This window comes from Thermobia domestica, chromosome 1 (assembly GCF_964235325.1).
Source record: "Thermobia domestica chromosome 1, izTheDome1.hap1.1, whole genome shotgun sequence".
Classification (NCBI taxonomy): domain Eukaryota; kingdom Metazoa; phylum Arthropoda; class Insecta; order Zygentoma; family Lepismatidae; genus Thermobia; species Thermobia domestica.
In genome coordinates this window covers 130,439,521-130,459,494 of record NC_137454.1, presented here as the reverse complement: position 1 = coordinate 130,459,494, position 19,974 = coordinate 130,439,521, and the positions used below count along the sequence as shown (strand labels likewise).

Below are 19,974 nucleotides of genomic sequence, written 5' to 3'. Positions count from 1 at the left end.
GTTGATATTTCTTTTCAGTTATAGTGCACGAACAAGTGCAGAATATAGTAGTTCGTGAACATTAACTAGAAGCTAGTATTTAATCGGTCGCCTTCTGTGCCAGTGAGTGCAAAGGTGACATTTTACAAAATAGTTGTACTAGTGTGCATTATACTGTTATATTGGTCTCCACGATTTATCAAGGATTGTGTTTGGTTATAGGAAAACCTTGATAAAATTGACAAAAGTTCACTCCGTCACATTTGTATTTGTCTTACAATAGTTTGGAGAAGTGTTGAAAGAAGGTAAGATCGGGCTGTAAAATGTGTACGGTAGTATATTTAGAAATTACGTACAGCTGTTACTAGTATGTTTTTAATCATTACATGTATTTGGGTATTAATCAAGAGAACACAATAAATGTATAGGATAAATTCTGCTTTGAGGGAGCCAGACTTTTTTTTAATTGATAGTTTTTTGCTAAAATAGCTTAATTTTAGTTAGTTTGTTAGTTTCATTTAAGTTACTTGTTACGTTGGGTGTTTCATGGGAAATTTAACTTTGTACTTTTTTCTAACTTTTTGGGGTTAGTTCTAATTGCGGGGAGCCAATACAAACTGTGAAGGTAAATTCGGACTTCAGAACTGAGTACCTTGTTTTTGTCTAAATTGTGATAAATGCAGAAAACTAGCCCTGCGGGGCTTCTAACCCTTTTCGCTCACTGTCTCTCGCTGAGCTATATTTTGTGAAATAATTAATTTTATCCCTTTTTTGTTGCTAAATTGTGGTGGTTATCGTCGTGCTCGTGGGTCTCGGGATACTATTTCCTCCCACTTTCTCATTCCACCAATTCTTCAATCATTTACTTTCTTCAGTCATGGTCTGAGACCTTACTCTAACAAGCATAATCGTGTTGCATGGAAAGTTTAACTTCGTACCTTTTTCTAAAAGATGATACTTTTTTGCTAAATATAGCTTAATTTTGGTTAGTTCGTTATTGAGTACACAAAGTATGCTTATTACTAGCACGTCCAAAATTCTTCAATTAAAAACGCAATATAGTTATTTGACTACTTTGTTCTATATCTGTGTTATTATTATAATCTCGAATCTTCAAATCAATCGAATTCCACCAAACTACGTAACTTACATCATAATCTAAATCTTCTTATCTTGTCGGAACCATCAATCTATCTGTTCGTTTGCACAGGCTAGGCTATATACAGTACTATCGTCAACTGCACAACAGTATGTGTCACATTTGAAAGCACTTTTTGCCACTCTCAATATCCAACATGTTACAAATAAATATACTGTATATTTCTTCTGTTTCTGGATATAATCCAAAATTATTCAGACTATAATCCAAAATTATTCAGCAAACTAAATAATACTAGCCAACCTACCAGCGCTGAAGACTAGAAGTATAAAGGCACAACTTAAAAAAAAAAAAAAAAAAAAAAAAAAATCATATTTTGAAGAACTCATAAAATAAAACTTCGCCGTATATGGATGATACATCCAATTATTATTATTTTACTTAAAACATGCTTAAATTTACTCTTTCTGGTGTGATAAAAAAATTTTCCGTGTTATCTTTTTTTAATTGGAATTTCAGAAGGGAATATTTAGAATTTGGATAATTTTGGAACTGGAAGCCAAAATCAGGTAAAAACATTGTTTATAGGAGAAATGAGTTAATGTTACGTAAGTAATTGTTAAGTACTAACGTAACATAATATAACCTAACCTAATCTAGCCAAAAACATAGAAAATATGCGAAGAAAGTACGAATGTTAAGCAAAGAATTCTGGCCTTCCAAATCCAATAATCCTAACTTAACCTAAATCATCAAAAAATACTGAAAATATAGCAAGAAACCACTAAATTGAAGCGAAATATTCTGGCCTCTTAAATCCAAAAATATGACTGTAGAATTCTTGGTGAAGATGCCAGGTCTTCGTCTTTACCATGAAAACTGATTCTTATGGCTTTTAATGTGCTGGTAGATAGTTAAAAATCATAAACAGCCGTATTTAGACTTTTTGCGTGTGATTAGCGTCGTACTAAGACTTGGCCAAAAGCGTGATTCTAACTTCTGTACCGGTATTTAGAAAATGAACATGAAATTAAATCTTTGTTTAACGTCACACGATTATGCCTGTTAGGCTAAGGGAGACTGTGATTAAAACAAATAAATGTTGATGGAATAATTAGTGGAATGAGAATGCAGGAGGAAACGGGAGTACCCGAGAAAAGCCATGGTCAGATTTATATACCACAATCTTACTTGCCCGTGGATCGAACGAGGAATTCCACGCACCAGAGTTATGCGCTTTACCACTGATCCGTATTTGGAATACATTGGCAATGTTATTCACGATTTATGTCTCAAAAGGCCAGCCACGACTTTTTGTTAGGGTTGTCCGAACACATTAGGAGAAATCATGGTAAGAGAGAATATTAAATATAATGCTTCTTCTTGTTCACCTCAACCATAGATTGGTGGGCAACATAGAAAGAGAAATATAATGCTAGAAATTAAGATTTCAGTGGAAATCACATAGCAGTAATCTTAATAATAACGAACTACTGTTTAATACTTAAAATATTAACCTAACTGCAATCGAAACAACTAGGCCACATATTCGAAATAATTTTCACATTATTGTTATTCAAGAAATTAACTCGCACGGTGTTTAATGGAATTCTACATCTTTCTAAATTTGAGGGGAAAAAAAAAATCCTATATCTTTTTCTCATATAACAATCAGAAATGACACCCTTCCCCGTTAGAAACAAGTGATCCATCAATAACTGGTGCAATTTTGGAACAGATTTTCCAAAATTTGAAGGTCTTGTAGTTGCCACTTCTGACGAAGTAGGGTCTCATTTCAGATTTCCTTACTCTATTACATGATAGAAATAAATATCACAGGTTTTCAAATCTAGGAAGATATACATTTGTATTAAATGACGGTCAGAGAAATTTCAAATATAAAGTTTAGATTTCAGTTCAAAACACTTTCAGTATTAAATAACAGATCCCTAGTACGCTACGTATATATTTGTATTCTTAATATGAGGGAAATGCTTTGCTTGATTTTGTATTTGTTTAAAATTCTCTTTATCTAGTTTCTCCTAATGTATTTGGACGAACTTGCAGAAAAATCGTAACTGATCTCTTTCGATATAAGTTGTGGGTAACATCACTAAAGGTGTTTCTGAATACGAAAATTGTAATCACGCATTAATCATGCTCTTAATAGGGTGGTAAGGAGTATTCTGAATATAGCCCTAAGGTCAGGTACATAGTCAAACGGAGCTCCGCGCTACGCATATGTGCTTATACAGTCATCCGCTACGCGTCACGTGTTTATATATAGGATTCTTCTCAGTCAGTGTTGCGAGTCAACATGAACAAGATCGAAATGACAATAGTGGCATCTTAATATCTCTGTAAGAAGAGAAAGCGAAGAACATAGAAAAATAAATGTCTCAAGATTCATCCGTTAGTTTCTCAAAGAAGTCTGAAGGCAGCTTTTGTGTCTGTGTATATAGATTTGCGGGAAGACGAGAAGTACTTCAATTGTGTAATGGAAATGGAAAAGGCTGAAAGTGCCACAAAGTAAAATTTCCAGTATTCAATAAAAACTTCCTAAAACTGTACTTTATTCTTTAAGGTGCTGCTCCTTGCGAGTGCTCTAGAAACTAGTAGGAATTTTTCTGGCACTTTGGACCTTCTCTAGGTTATTGGCGATGTCGTTTACAACACATTCCATGCAAAAAATCGATTTTTTATTTTTTGGCACTTTCAACCTTTTCCATTTCCACTACACAATTATTTCCGTATGTCAATTCAGTCGTTCGATGACCTAATTGAAAAAATTCCATCGAAATTATAAAAATGTAGTTTAAATAGGATCCATATGCACGCTTTTAAAATACAGCACTTTCCTTTTTAAAAAAAAATGTCATGATACTGTTTTTTAACAAATGAAAATAACGAATGTTTGTACATTTGGTTAGAACTTCACATCCAATCAACTATTTAATAATAGAGATAAATTATTTGTCTCAATTTATCTTTTTTCATTGTCCATACCTTCATTTTTACAAAACAATTTTTTTATATATATCTCGTTCAATGCCTCGTTCACGAATGTCACGCTTTTTGTATTCCTCAAAAGAAGGATCCTATTAACATAGTATTAATTTAACCTCTGTGATAATTAAAACTGAAATTTGAAATTTATTGAAAGAAAGACTAAAAATTACAATAGTCACGTACTGTTAACAATGGTGCATTAGAGGCACTACATGTACAGTTCCAATTAAGTATAGACATTAATTGGAAGTTCCAATTAAACGAAGACATTAGAGCTAAATTAAAAGATAACACTATAGAAATATGAAAATAGTATTATAGAACAATATAAAATATTTAGCAACTCACTATCAAAAATAAGAAATCTCGATCAATTTACATTTTGCTTTTACTACCATACACGTTTCTTTTTAGAACTGCTGCTTCGCGTGCGGAGTTCCGCTTGACTATGTAAACACCCATTTGCTCAATGGTCCTATCCGCCTCGCGGGGCGCGGATAGGGCCACGTGGAGGCCTCTTGCCACGCCGGACTCCGCGCGACAATGTAATGGGGCTAAGAGTTTGAGGAAATTGTAGTAAAGAATTTAGAACTACGTTGAGTTTATCAGCTAGAGTAATTTTCGTCATAACAGATTTAGTCATGATCCAGGCAAATGAAGAATACTGGAAAGAAATCTTAGCGATTAAAATTAACTAAAACTGCTAGTATCTGATAAAGTAGGAGTTTTCGTATATTTCAATATATATACAGTGTGGATAAAGTAGCTTAACACTGGGAAAGTTTAATATTATTTTCTACAATAAAGATTTGATGGCGTGTAAGAGATACTGAAAGTTGTTCCCGTCCATGTCAATGCGATTCTGGGTACGTCCCACCATGTTGATATCTGTAGTTCGTCCAGGAGATGCGGATTGTTGGCGTGACGTACAGTTTTCTTTTAAAGTGTCAGTGACGCAAGAGGTGTGGCATGTTGCCCTATCTTGTCTAGGAGGAAAGAAATTGCTATGCTTTGTCCTGATGTTACTTGTTGTAAAATTCAGTCGTGTATAGGTTAATTTCAATATTCGCACTTGATTCGAAGAAAATTGGGTCCGTTATTTATTAGGTGGGTCGAAGAATTTGTCCTTAAATGGGGAAAATTACTGCGGGTGTGAAGTTGATCTCATCAGTGAGTTTTGTTATACCCCATTTCCTCCAGTTTACGTTCATACCAGCAATTCTTCCATCATTCCTTCGATATGGTCGATCAAGTTGAATGGTTGGCTTTTGTGAACGGATTTCCGAAACGCTTTAGCTTATAAGCTGTTGGACGTAACTTGAGCAGTGACATAAGTTTTACAAGAGTTACTACAAATTCTTTCTAAACGTAATGTCCGCGGAACACATCGTATCTACTTAGAAAATTTTACATGAGTAGGTTGAGTCTGTTAGAAATATTTGGTTGTTCCTTTCTTATGATCCTTTTGAAAGCTGAAGTTCAATGGTAGAACAAAATAATAACGGTAGAGGCAAATTGTTTCAGTGCAATACATCACACAGGTGTTTGACACTTTTTAATTCTACCTCAAACCATTACCTACTTGCTGATTTAGTGACTAGCACACGTGTTCGTTTTTTGATGCACGAGATCCGGAGTTCGATTCCCAGTGGGAGAGCATCGAACGAACTATGCCCTAAATATGTTGATCCTAGGTCCTATATGGCCTAATTGCTGATGAAGGAAAAGTACGAATCAATCCACTTTGAATCACTGATAGTGACTGTCGTACTATCTCGTTGGTTTCCACGTTCCTCGGATGTGGTTCCATGTGATTTCTTCCTGTGAAGTTTTGTTAAAAATTATCGACGTCCACCTTGGTAGTGTGATGTGCGAGCATGTATCAAAGAAGCCATTGCAGTAATAGAGTATAATTGTTGGTTGAATTAAAGTTTAGTGCCTCTTTCAGAAGCGAGGTTATGTGGAACATGGACCTACACTCTAACATGAGATCCTAACCACATGAGTTCCTGAATCTCCCGCACTAAAGATGCGTATGCTGATTGTATAGCCATGAGAAAGCTCTCAATCCATCATAATGTGCTGTAGTGTGTCTGACAAAATTAATGTATGCTGAGTTACTAAGAGAAATCATATTGAGTTCTCTAATTGTACACTGCTACAGAAACAATTTATAACAAGGCTGTATTTAATAGCTTTAGTGAACATATTTTGTTTGTTGTTGCAGTTTGTATTGTAAGGAAAGAGTACGAAATAAGAAATTCCAATGCGTTATGAGTTGCCAATATTGGTTAATAATATATTAATGAAGTACTAATCTTGAAATCCATTTAAACATCCATTAAAATCGGAAATCCGTGTACTTCATCAGTTTTATACATTTGTATAATTTCATAATGTTAATAAGAAATATTGCTGTAAAACGGGAGTGGTAGTTTACTTCGGTATGGAAGGTAACTTTATAGAGTCGTCAGAAATTTTCATTGTGCTTCATTAGTATACTTTCAATAAGAAATTTCAAATTCTAATTATTTTTTCTTCTAATCCAGGTACACCATGAAGATAGAAATTCTTGTTTGCTGCCTGTTAGCTGTTGCAAGTGCAGAAATAACTGAATTCTGTTACAATGACGTCGTAGAAGGATGCGGAACGGGAGGTGTGTATTGTCGCAAAGTTTGTTTGACGAATTAATATTTAAATATCATTTAATTTTGAAATTGCCAAACTTTTTTTTCTTTCTTTCTTGAAACTTCCTTCTACAAACTTAAATCAGTACTGATAGTAATGCAAAATATCACATCAGGAAATGACATAAGTTTGTAATAGAAATTTCAAAGCACGAAGAAAAGAAGCTTTGTCGAAAACGTTAGATAATTTTAAACCTATTAATAGGTGACTGATTGTTAAATATTAAATCGTAAAATTTAGAAATGAATGACAATGAACTTAGAAATTTCCTTTTTCAATTCGATACCCGAACGTACTTTGTTAGATTGAATGTATTTTTTGTTGCTCTTAAGAATTAAGAAACTTTGTAACGTATACCAAAATTCAGTTACTGAAGATTTACTCATACAGGACATAAAGCAAATTCCTTATGTTCCGAATCAATCCAGTGACTCGAAATGTACTATTTTGGATAAATTATTCTTTCAAGTCACACTGAATATGTGTGAAATTTTAAAGCTTCTTCAAAACCAAAATTTCTGTGTTATGTGATCGATAAAGAAGTTTCATAATTTTCTCGTCGTATTGCAGGAGATGAGCAACCAGACCTTAGTAATTGTAATGCAAGATATGGGGCGTTTGGCAATGCTCTTCCTGACTTGCAGAGTTTTGTCAATCAGCACATCAACAACAGTTTCCAGTATCTACTTTTGGTAAGTAATTATGGAATTATGTAGCTACCAATAACAAAATGGATTTTTTAAAAAGTACCGTATAGTATGATCAGTATGTTCTAAACTAAAAAGTGTTTCCCGATGAGTATATTCCACCATTGGTATTAACGAATGTGACAGTGTGATTGTTTGGTGCATGCAATTAAAAATTTCATTCGGCAAGTCTTTACTTTAGGCAAGGTAGTGACAGGAACCGGTTCAGGTGAATCGGCTCCAGCAATTAGTTACAGTTCCCAAGAACGAAAGACAGAAAACAACGTGCCCTCCGGGGCTCTCATCTTCACTCGCTGACGCTCGCTCGGCAATTCTATGTGAATCGAACTGCAACGACATCTAGTAAGAAAATATAAAAACTACATCCATGTGACTTAGAAATAGCAAGGAACCAGTGACATCCTTTGAATAATAGTGACAGGATATCACAGCCTTGCCCAAAGTAAAGAGTTACCTTTTATTCTTCACAAGTATAGGAAGTTTGTATATGAAAAAAGTATATAAACCAATTTATATATGAAGAATTAGGGAAATAAGATCATTTAAATGAGACAAGAACTTATAAGAGTATGAGCAACACAATACCAGATAATGTTAAGACGAATCCAAAGCCTTTCTAGTCATTAGTTAAAAATATGGGTTGCCTTCTCCTTCTCTCTCTCTCTCTCTCTCTCTCTCTCTCTCTCTCTCTCTCTCTGGTGAGTCCGAGATAGTAAAGAGCACGTACTCTTAATTTCTTTTCCCAAGGCAGTTTTCTCAATCATAAGATCCAGACATAAGTTATCGTACATTTGTTTTCAAGATAAAATAGCTACTTCAGTCCCAGCCCAGCTATGATGCTTTTGAGTAGATACAATTTGCCATCGTACATAAAAATATAGTTTCATCACTTGTATTATCCTTATCTATAATCTGCAATAAAGCTTCTCAGAATATTTCTTTTCGTATGGAAAATAGACAATATCATGCATACAAATCAGAAGGTAAACCGTCTATTTTGGACTATCGACGATGTTTCGAGTATCAAATTCCTTTATTCTGGAGGAGGAAACAAACAAACAAACAAAAAAAAAAAATAAATAAATAAATAAATAAATAAAAATAAAAATAAAAAAAAAAAAACTAAACTGTTACTTTCGACCAGTTTACTTTAACGAATCTGTCTATCATCCGATTTTCTCCTCTCCGTGCTTGTCGTTGAGTAATCTTCACCCAACTGCATGTGATCATTGATGTTATAGCATAATAACCGAAAAATCATGATTTTCTGCTGTACAAATTATCTAATAGATTTAATGGATCGTTTCTAATTTTGAAACTTAATTCTTTGATCGCTATGAAAAACTGAATCTGATTAGTGAACATTTCAATTACTTACCTAAGTGACAGTAGTTCAAGAGTCTATATGCTTGACTTAGTTTTCTTTATCCTTTACATGGTTGATCTTACTTAAGCCTGACAAATGCACCTCTGTAACTGTCAAAGATGCCAGGCTTCGAGTTGTTACAGATTAGATCATTTGCAGATAAGACACGTTAATAATATAAAGATGTTGGTGTTTCCCTAAGCTCCAAACAGACTCAAAGATAATTTGTTTTACCTGTTACTAAAAATGAAATGATTTGATTATTAATTTTGAGTATTTGATTGTTGTACAGGTAGGTAAAATTGGAACTGGAATAATTAGTGAACAGTCGAAACTTCAGTTGTACTAAAAAATCAGTTAAGTTTACAATATATTAAGGACATAATATAGAAGTTATTGATACGAATTTTCTGTTTTTGCGTAATATAACTAATTTGTGAAATGTTTTGTAATCTTTCAGTCAACGCATTTCGCTAACTACGAGAGCAACAGAGAAGGCTTCGAAGGATTGTATCGCCGATTGTCTGATTCAGCATGGGAGGACGCCATTGATTTAATAAAATACATTGGAAAACGAGGTGGAGAAATGGATTTCAACAAAAGAAAGGAGAGCAGGGCACAGGATGTAAGTTTATTAAATTTTATACTGTATTTTGTACCAGTCTCCAGCGTACAGAGTATAAACACAAAGCTTGGAACTTAATTTATATTTTTTAAGACTTCTTTTGGTTACCGAACATGGAATTAGTAGTTTTTTCCACCGTATGAAGTTTAATTTGAAACTATTCGAACTTTTATTGGTGCTTGCGATAATTGTTCTTACCATTAACTGTAAAATTAATGAAAGGGGGAAAGAACCGGATTTTGTACATGTCAAATCCTTTGTAGCTGCGCATTCACGAGCACCGACTGATATATACATAATATAAAATAAGGCTGTTCTGGGAAGCTGTTAACGCATCGGCACGGCAAGCCGAAGATCTTGGGTTTTGGTCTCGGTCTGGTCACCCACCTTTTCACTCTGTGTATCATAGTTCGAATTATATTCCAAACGATTCAAATTGTTGACCTAACGAGTAATCTTTGTCAGATGGATTTAATACAAAGAAATTATATCAAAGAAAAGTGTGTGTATATATAAACTATAAACTAAATGTTTGTCAAAAGCTTTCTTTTAAGTTCAGTAGTTCTTTTGAAAAGTTGCCAAACTTCCGAAGTGTTTCATGAGTTTTCTACTGGGTGAGGGAAAAGATTAGTTTTAAATTGAAAAATCAATAAACTTCAGCGGAAAAATATGTAGCGGTTAGAAGTTATTCAGGAAACAGACAAGTATTCCTGTAAACTAAATGTTTTAATTTTTCTTACCTTAAGTTTTAACTTTGACCTTACCAGTAAAAAATCCACGAACAGTTGTTCAATGTTTAGTCCTTCAAAGAACTACGGAAGTTAGGAATAAATATTTTGTAAAGATATGTTGCATACGTACAAAAATATAATTTTTGTGAAGTATTGTCCACATAGATAAAACTTTTAGACAGTATTTTTTCCATGTTCAGTATTTGAGTAAATGAAAATTATATACATAGAATTAAGTGAATTTTTTTAGGTTTCACTACTTTTTTTTTAATAATTTGTAATGATAGTTATTTATTTATTTATTTTCATTAGTTGTTGTACTTCCTTTTTGCTTACTACTGTAATATTGTAAATAGATATTAACCTATCCGAAAATAATTTTGCTGTTTCATTTTAGGAGGTTCGAATGCAAACTTATGAATTGTATGAATTAGCAAGCTTGGCCAAAGCAGTCGACACTGAAAAGGTTTTGGCAGAAGAAGCTCATCTGATTCATGCTAAAGTCAGTCGAGCAGGCGAACATCACGATCCAGAAGTAAGTAAACTGTTTCTTTCATTAAGTCAGAGTAATTTAATATATCGTACTACATACCTAAAATCCAGCGGCTGTCTGCTAAGCCTTAGCTGATATCATGAATCAAACTACGGAAATATTTTAATCTTCATCCAATCGCGGCATTTTTTATTAAATTCGTTTATCCAATAGTTGTAAGACTTTAATCTCAAGGAACGCTCTTGCAGAATCTTAGGAAAAATCTTCACACTCCCCTAAAGTTAGGCAAATCGGTAATTTCCAAACAATCGGAAAGTTTTGATTGAAAGCATGTGAACGTTCATTTATGGATTATTTTAGTTGATTTAGTTCTGGAACGGTGTCAGTTCGCCTTAATAGCAGGGTACCTGCCACGGAGAGGTTTTAAGCACTGAGACAATATAAAACTTGAATACATGGACGGACAATTAATTTAGCATGAATTGAAATTACACCTACTCCGTCGAAATTCGTACTCTTATCTCCCGCAGTGATTAGAGTTACTTTTCAGTACCGAGATTATTTCAGACGTGGACCTACCGTACAATTTACGATAGAATCCAGACCAACATAATGCATTCAAATTTCAATAATCTCTACTGGGGATCAAACAGGCGCATATGCTAGCCACTAGACCAGCTGGAAGGGCTCCCGTAGAATGAGAGCATTTGATCAGTTAGCCACATCCTAGGGTATAGGGGATGGCCCTACGATATACCATCTACAATCTATTCCAACAAAGATATTAGCCGAAGACCATAAATTGATTCGTTATGATGGTTTTTCCTCCTTTGGATGTGATTTGTATGATGAACTGTTAAATTCAGGTGAATTGTGATAGCAGTTGTAATGATTGTGAATGTGTGCAGTTGTCTTAGATTCCTTTCGTCTTCTTCAGTATTAAGATTTGAATTTGCGACATCCTTGCAAGGGAACCTTCTTTTGGAAGGGGGGGGACCTTCTTTATAAATGCTTTATTTATACATGTTGCCCTTGGCTTTCTACCGAGCACTTTTTGATCTCTGCTATTACTGCATATATACGTAGGCCTTTTTGCTGTTTCGGGTCTTGTAATGGTCGTCGAACTCAGATAAGAGTCTAAAGTCTATTTTGCCTCTTCTACTTCCTCTAAGTCTTCCAGTTTTCAGCTTGTTACTCCCTTAGTCCCTTTCCAAGTATTCATGTTTTCATTCTGTCTTAAGCTTCAATCAAGGGACTTCCTTCTTCTAGTTTTTTTTTTTTTTTTTTCTTCGTGCTTTGAAGTTCATTATTCTTATAAGCGAGGGGGACACGGCGACTCAGTGGTAGACCGCTTACCTCTGGTGTGTGTGCGTCCTTTGTTCGAACCCCAGCCAAGTAAGTTTATGATGAACATCATGTCAGTTTTATTTCACAAATTCTTCCATCATTCACTTGCCTTAATCATGTGTCTCTTAGCCTAAAGGACATAACCATAGGATTTTGATTTGAAATATGTACTTTTTTTTTTCTACTTATAAGCCATATGCACTTTCCTTGTGTTTATATCCTTATCTATTTCTTTAGTTTTGTCTTACCCGTACCCACTTCTTCCAAGCCTCGTTCTTGTTATTCAATTTTCTTTGTCCCAGAACTTCTTGGTGATCTGTTCTTTCGTTTTCTATTCGTGACGTAATATTTCTTTGCAGTAGTTAGATCAGGTTGTGTGTGACCATTTCTAGCTAATTTCTTTCTTCCTTTGTTGTTTTTTGTGCTGTCGTGTCATTTTCGAAGTGTTCTTAAATTAGTTCTTCAGCTTGGCCATATAGTTTCCCAGATTTTTCTTCAGTGTCAGTTCTCTTAATTATGACTAAGTTATGGTCAATGTTAACATCTGCTCCTGAATAACACTCAAAGCTGTTTAATTTGGCTTTCTTTTTTTTCTAAATAATATGTAATTTGTCCACTTTCTATGATCTGGTATTTTCCATGTATAAATACTGAGAGCTTATGTTTCTTGAGTAATGTGTTTGCTAACACTAGCTTATTCTTCATGCACAACTCGATCATTCTTTCCCATCTATGAGCGCATTCCAGTCCATCTTTATTTTCTTTTACGTCTTATATGTAATTTTCAATCACTTCATAAACTTGCTGTACTTCGTGTGCTGTCGTACTCATATATATACTTGAATGATAGTTTAGCAGTTAGATGATTATAAAAATACCGAATCCAGCTTAGATTTTCGCCTCCATCCTTTCATGGAACTGAAAATACCAACTTTATTATTATTATTATTATTCATTTCGTATGAAATTCAGTATTAACTGTTCCAAGTCTAACATAAAAAGTAATGTTAGAGATGGGTGATTAACGGAGGGTTCGAAGGATCCCCGGTTCGATGCTAGGTAATCTTTTTGTCCCTGCCTTTCTCTAATTTTTCCAGTTTTTTCGCCAACAGTATTTTATCATTGTCATTCCGTTGAAGAAATGTTGTTCAGCATATGTAGTTCATCCGAAGGACTTTAAACTAAATAATTTTTATTTCTTAAATTATTTATTTGTGGTCATTGGTCAAGCCAAGCAGGACTACACGCGTACCTTGTGGTACCCACGCTTAAATGATCTTTGGTGCAGGAGATCGGTGTTCGATTTCCGATTGAAATGAATGTAGTTTGCATTCTTCTTTATAACGGTAGGTCCGTGTATGTATGTGTAAATTGACAAGAGCAACGCAAGTAGGTACTAGCCCTTTGTACTCTTAAACAACGAAAGTGTAAGAAGAGGCTTGATTCCTTGCTCATGAACATCTTAAAAAAACTGTCTGAAAAATTGTGTGACCAGATTATTTAATAACAAATTTGCCAAACAAATAAACAGAAAGGATAATATCAATCATAGTAATGAATAATGAGTCTTGTTTTGTATGTTATATTAAAACTGATGGATTAATGAACAACTTTTATATCTATGAAATTCCACACGTGCCATTAAAGGTATGTTATTACTCTCAGAAAATGAAAAACAGTAAATACTACTAGCACATCCTACTGCATTTAAAGAAATACGCAATTGCAATATTAATTGCTTTGAATTGCAATTAAAACGCAATTCCTGTAGCAGTCTCCACGGGAAGACAAATAATCAATACATACTCACGCAACGGCAAATATTATGACACCATTTTTTTCTATGAACCAGTAATACAATATAGGGTGCATCAAAAAGAACTTTACAACTTTGAAGAATCATATTAATTTATTTATTTAGCTTACAGACATAGTTTTGGTGTCATTTTGTAGCAATAAATAAATATAATATTTTAAATACCTTAGCGGTATATCTAAAGAGGTTCAATGTGACTTCCATTGGTGATTCGGCACACATTGTCTGAAGTCTCACTTGCTCTACAACGTATTCAGACGTACGAGGACAACCTGAAGATTTGTTATCTTACCGAATATCCAGTTTCAATAAAACATTTATGCCATTGATAAATAGTAGGCCTACTGGGAGGATATTTACCATACTTTGTACGAAAATTACGTTGCACAGTTGTCACAGACTTGGATTCTTTAAACCAAAACACAGCTAGCACGCTCGGGACCATTGAAGGCAGCCATCTTTGCTCCAACTGCCGCTAACGCTTGCGGTGGCTTGTTTCTGAACTAGTGTACTTCGTGAGTCAAAACTTGATGTATTTTGCTACAAAATGACACCAAAACAATGTAAGATAAATGAATAAATCAGTGAGTTTTCAGTTTTTTGATACACCCTGTACTTTCCCTTATATAGCCTTTGTGCTGACAAGGGACAATAAACAGTCTTCCGGTGACAGTTAGTCGGCATTCGAAGCGAAAGCCTCAAATTAAATCCAAATCAACTGAAATAGCACTCATAAAATTGATCGCATCTGATTTTTTAATAACTTTTCGTATGTACAGATTTGTTCAAACTTGAAGAGGGTAGGACTATAATCATCATTAAATTAATAGATGCTTTCTTCTCAGTCTATCCTTGTGCATGCATCTTTCAACTAAAACATGTGGCTTTGAGCATACCTGATATTTGCTTAGTTTGGTACTTAATTGCAGTGTACATAAATTTAAAGAATCAAGTTTTTAGAAAGTTCATCTCCCATGTTGGCTACTGTAAAAGTAAGTTGTCTAAAAACTTGTAAGGATGTATTTCATGTAAGGAATATTTAGAAAAAATACAGTAGAATTAGTTACAACGCTATCACAATGTCCTTTAAAAATTGTTATAAATGAGTGTCGTTGTAACAGATGTATAATATCAAGGTATCAGACATCGAAGATAGGGTATGATTATTTGATTACTCGATCAAGCTTAGATTATTTTTTATACTGCATTTTATTTTAATTGCAATATACACATACTAATGTGTTGAAGGTATTTACCAAATGATTATAGGGTACGTCAGTATCTAAATAGAAGCACAGAATGAGTAGTCTTCATCTCTTTCCTGTTACTTGCCCAATACACACTTCAATTTTCTATTTTCCGAATCTCACTAACTTCTCTTCAATCTTTCAAACTTCTTTTCGTATCCATGTTGCCCCTTGGGCGAGTTTCCTAACTACTATACCTGTAGGTGGGTAGAGATCCATAACTATATTATAACTGTTAGCTCAGTATAAATTATGAGGATTGGAACTTTCCACAACCAATGCAGTACCGACATATCCTTTAAAATATAAAAAGGCAATGCGAGTGAATGTGGTTCAAGATTTCACCCTTCCCAATCCCTGTAGACGTGCAATTCAATGCACTGTAACAGTGACGTTATGTACGAATATAATGCATTTGTGAATGTGTTAAAAGTATGGTGTAGAAATACCTATGAGAAATTACCTGGTCCCATTAAATATTTGACCTAATAGAGGTGTCACAGAAACTCAATATTTCTAAAACCAACTTTCCACCTTACTCTGTAGAATCCTTAAAATTACTTGTATATAGAATAATTCGTCTGAAACATTGAGAACTGAGATGTGCATATCTTCATGCAAAACATACTCCACACGTAGGCTGAGATTTTTATCGAAACTTACAATTTTTCAATATACTACAAGCTGAACCTTCGCTCTTTACACAGCGCATCCTTCACATATTAGCATGAATCTCCTTGTTATTCCTCACATCTGTACATGTCCCTTTACAAACGCAAGTGGAAGACGTCGTGATAAAAATTGGCGAGAGATACCATAAAGGGGAGATTTTTTCGATTACTTTTTCAGTATCTCGCACAGTTTGCAAGATTTGAGCCTACTTCCGGTTGGAGGTTTTAATTCGTGTATGATCAGTGTTTTCTTTCTTCTTGCATGCAGTGTGTAATAAGCAAATATATTACACACACAATTACAATGTCAGCGATATATATGGTGTTCATTGGGCAAAACACTCCAAACAATAAAGATTCATCTTACAAGTAAACCTTACGTTTGGGTGAATCGAGTTGCTGACTGAGACACATATGAGAAAGTAGTACTAAATGTGGTCAGTATTTCAGTGAAGTTGTAGGTGCGAAGCTCCAGGGGTTTAGGAGATACAGCTACCAGAACATCACAGGGAAGTACAGAATGGTCTTCATACAGTTGGAGGTAAAAGCCCTGTAAGACCTCTTGTAACGACAAAAGGTGAATAACAAATATATGGGTACATATTAGGACTAGGGGGAAGTCATATAGTAAGGGTATACTTGACGGCGGCCATTTTGAAATCCGCCATTTTGAATTAAGTTTAAGTTTTTAAAATAGGAATAGGGTCATGTGATACATGATTTAAGGCGCAACTTTAATCAGAAGAACAATGGTGACGTTAATTTTTATTTACGCGCAATTGGTAAAAAGTTACAGGAAAATTAAAAATTGTTGCAGCATATGTATTAGTCCTTATTTGCTATTAATAAGGTGTCAATGTTATGCGTTTTGTTTAAAACTTTTTCTGATTTAAAATGACTGATTTGAACATGGCCGCCATCAAGGCAACTCGTACCATAGATCTAATATTTATCCACCTGCTTTTTATTTAATTATCATTAACACAAAATTTACAAGGTGGGGTAAGGGACCAATACATATGCTGCAACAATTTTTAATTTCCCTGTAACGTTTTACCAATTGCGCGTAAATAAAAATTAACGTCACCATTGTTCTTCTGATTAAATTTGCGCCTTAAATCATGTATCACATGACCCTATTCCTATTTTAAAAACTTAAACTTAATTCAAAATGGCGGATTTCAAGATGGCCGCCGTCAAGTATACCCTTACTATATGACTTCCCCCTAGTCCTAATATGTACCCATATATGTTATTCACCTTTTGTCGTTACAAGAGGTCTTACAGGGCTTTTACCTCCAACTGTATGAAGACCATTCTGTACTTCCCTGTGATGTTCTGGTAGCTGTATCTCCTAAACCCCTGGAGCTTCGCACCTACAACTTCACTGAAATACTGACCACATTTAGTACTACTTTCTCATGTGTCTCAGTCAGCAACTCGATTCACCCAAACGTAAGGTTTACTTGTTAGACTGCAGAAATGGTTATCCTTCCTTTCTCATTATTAATTGACCATGAAACAAACGCCTGAGACATATGCAACCCCTATATACAGCCGTGTGGTGTTGGAATGTATAACGCGTAGGATATAATGCTTTCTTTTTTTTCTTCAACGCTTCCAGTGTACCCTTAAAAAATGTAATAAATAATGGCCATGTTTTTTTTAAATATTCAATTAGAACTGGACAATCTACTCAAAATTTCCAATCGATCAGTGAAAACATAATCTTTCTAGAGCCTGTAGTTTCCGAGATCTCGTTGTCGAAAGGATTGACCACAAACATATAAACATCCATAACATATAGTTTAAAAGAACTCGGAAGATGGAAGCACAATTCACGTGCATTGATTTTAGAGAAGGCTTATTAAAATACAAAGGCTTTGAACAAGAATTTTATCATAAACCTTATGAAAAAGATCTAGATAACTAATTTATTTAAAGTACACATAGTTTAAAATGTTTCTCTGTTGAACGTGAAATCACACATAACCGTAAATGAGAGTTGAAAGCCAAAGTTATAGGTTGGAGCTCAGGCGCTTTTAATTGCTATTGTAGCATTTTAATAGATAGATCAAGCTTCGATATTTTATTTTATTTATTTTTTTTAATTTATTCATTTTTTTAAATTTATTTATTTATTATTTTTCGATATCCAAATCCGGATATCCAAATCCGAATATTGCAGTCCTATCCACATGCCACAGTTCTCGACACTTTCTGAAACAAGTTTTCCTGGAATTTTTTTGGCAGTGTATGAGAATTAGAACAGCAGTTACGGTTAATAACCTTCTTTCAATGATAAAGATCCCGGATTTGATTTCAGTAAATAAATAAAAGTATATACTAATATATATATATATATATATATATATATATATATATATATATATATATATATATATATATATATATATAATATACAGTGAAACCTCTACTTGCGGACACCTCCCATAACGAACATATTTTGTAATCCCCAAACACTGTAATAGGAAAAAACATATTGGCAAACCTCTCTAAAGCGGACACGGACAGTCTTTACTGTGTCACCAAGGAAGAATATGAGGGTGTGACAACATTTTGCCTCCTCAACTGTCTGTTCAGCAACCCAGAGGAAGGGTCTCTGTTTCACAACACCCTTATGTCCTTTGCTTGCGTTCCACTTCTACTCAACCTGTTTCAGAAACAAAAGGGATTGACAGTTGCCCACTGTTTGGGATGATACTTAATTCTACTGTCCCGCTGGAATCTCTAACGCAGCAGAAGACAAGTTTGGTATTTTTGACCACGGGTACGCATATTGTCTTTTTAAAAAAGTCATTACTAGACTGCAGTTAACTCACAAATTAAAGCAACACACAGAAAACATAATAAGTAGCGATAAGTGTAAAGTGCAGAGAACTATAACATCTTATTCCCATGTTGTGCCTCAAACATAGGGAATTGGATGACTCAAGATAATGTAGATACAGTAACATTTTGGTAATATTCATAAATACGTGATTCATGCAAAAATATTTTTTCTAATTGCATATTACCTTGTTTATTAATTTACGTAAGAAAATATTGAAACCTCTGTAAGGCGGACACCTCTCTATAGCGGACAATTTTTGATTTCCCACGGCTGTCCGCTTTAGAGAGGTTTCGCTGTAATATATAAAATGTGTGTGTGAGTAATACTTTTTCGATTTATAAAATATATGAATCAATAAGTAACTTTTTTTTTTTCCTCCTTTCTAGGTTGCTTCATATTTGGAGAATAATTTCCTGCATAAGCACGCTGACACAATCCGAGAACTCGCTGGCCACAGCAACGATTTGAAGAAACTTCTTCTGAAGGGCAAACAGGCTAGCTTAGCTGTATATCTTTTCGATGAATATTTGCAGTCCAAGTAAATTCAACCAGCCCTAAAAAATATACTTTTTTTAAGTTAGGTGTTTTTATTGAATAAGCCAAGTTAACTTAGATTTATTACCAGTCATGTCTTTTTTTTTTTTTTTTTTTTCCTGAAGTATTCATTTTGTCAGATCATGGTGTTACATATGTATAATACATACTGAAGTTACATACACTTCAAAAAAAGACTTTGAAGTTTTGAGTCTTGTATTTTCATTGTGTGTAATTCATGATGTACAGGTGTAATATAATTTGAACAAATGCACAACTTGATATATTTCAGAACTTGAATGTGATTTATATGCCATTGTTTTTCAAATATTTTAAGATATGTAAATAAAGACAGATTTTCGTTCAAACAGAAAATTGGTTTAGTATTCTCTGTTCATTTCTATTTATCCCATTTCGAATGTGCCGAATACCCCCAATACTAGGAGCAGGCACGTAGCCAGGATTTCGTGAAGGGGGAGGGGGTATGTGACATGAAATACTGTGGTCATCACAACAGGGGCTCGATCATTCTAAACTATTTTACTGAAACCTATATTGCAGGGTGTCTATTGATACTGGAAATACTTGAATTATACTGGGATTTAATTTTGATACTGGAAATACTGAAAATATACTGGAATTTGGATCCACATACTGGAAAAATTATGAAATATACAAATATTATCATTCTTTATAATCTACCCTGGATTTTTGAACTCCAAAATCCAGGATAATAACAATCTTGCATTATAATTAGAATAGAATAATATAAAATTATTTATACAAGTTATAATATAAATTAATAGTA

General features: G+C 34.1%; 1 protein-coding gene across 1 annotated transcript; it reads left to right on the top strand.

Moving 5' to 3' along the window:
- Nucleotides 1-13: 13 nt before the first annotated feature.
- Fer2LCH (ferritin 2 light chain) lies at nucleotides 14-19,541 on the top strand. The gene is made up of 6 exons (XM_081763426.1): nucleotides 14-284; nucleotides 6,637-6,743; nucleotides 7,346-7,467; nucleotides 9,309-9,473; nucleotides 10,602-10,739; nucleotides 19,019-19,541. Exons 2-6 carry the CDS (start codon nucleotides 6,644-6,646, stop codon nucleotides 19,172-19,174), a joined length of 681 nt encoding a protein of 226 aa, XP_081619552.1. The 5' UTR covers nucleotides 14-284; nucleotides 6,637-6,643; the 3' UTR covers nucleotides 19,175-19,541.
- The last annotated feature ends 433 nt before the right edge of the window (nucleotides 19,542-19,974 follow it).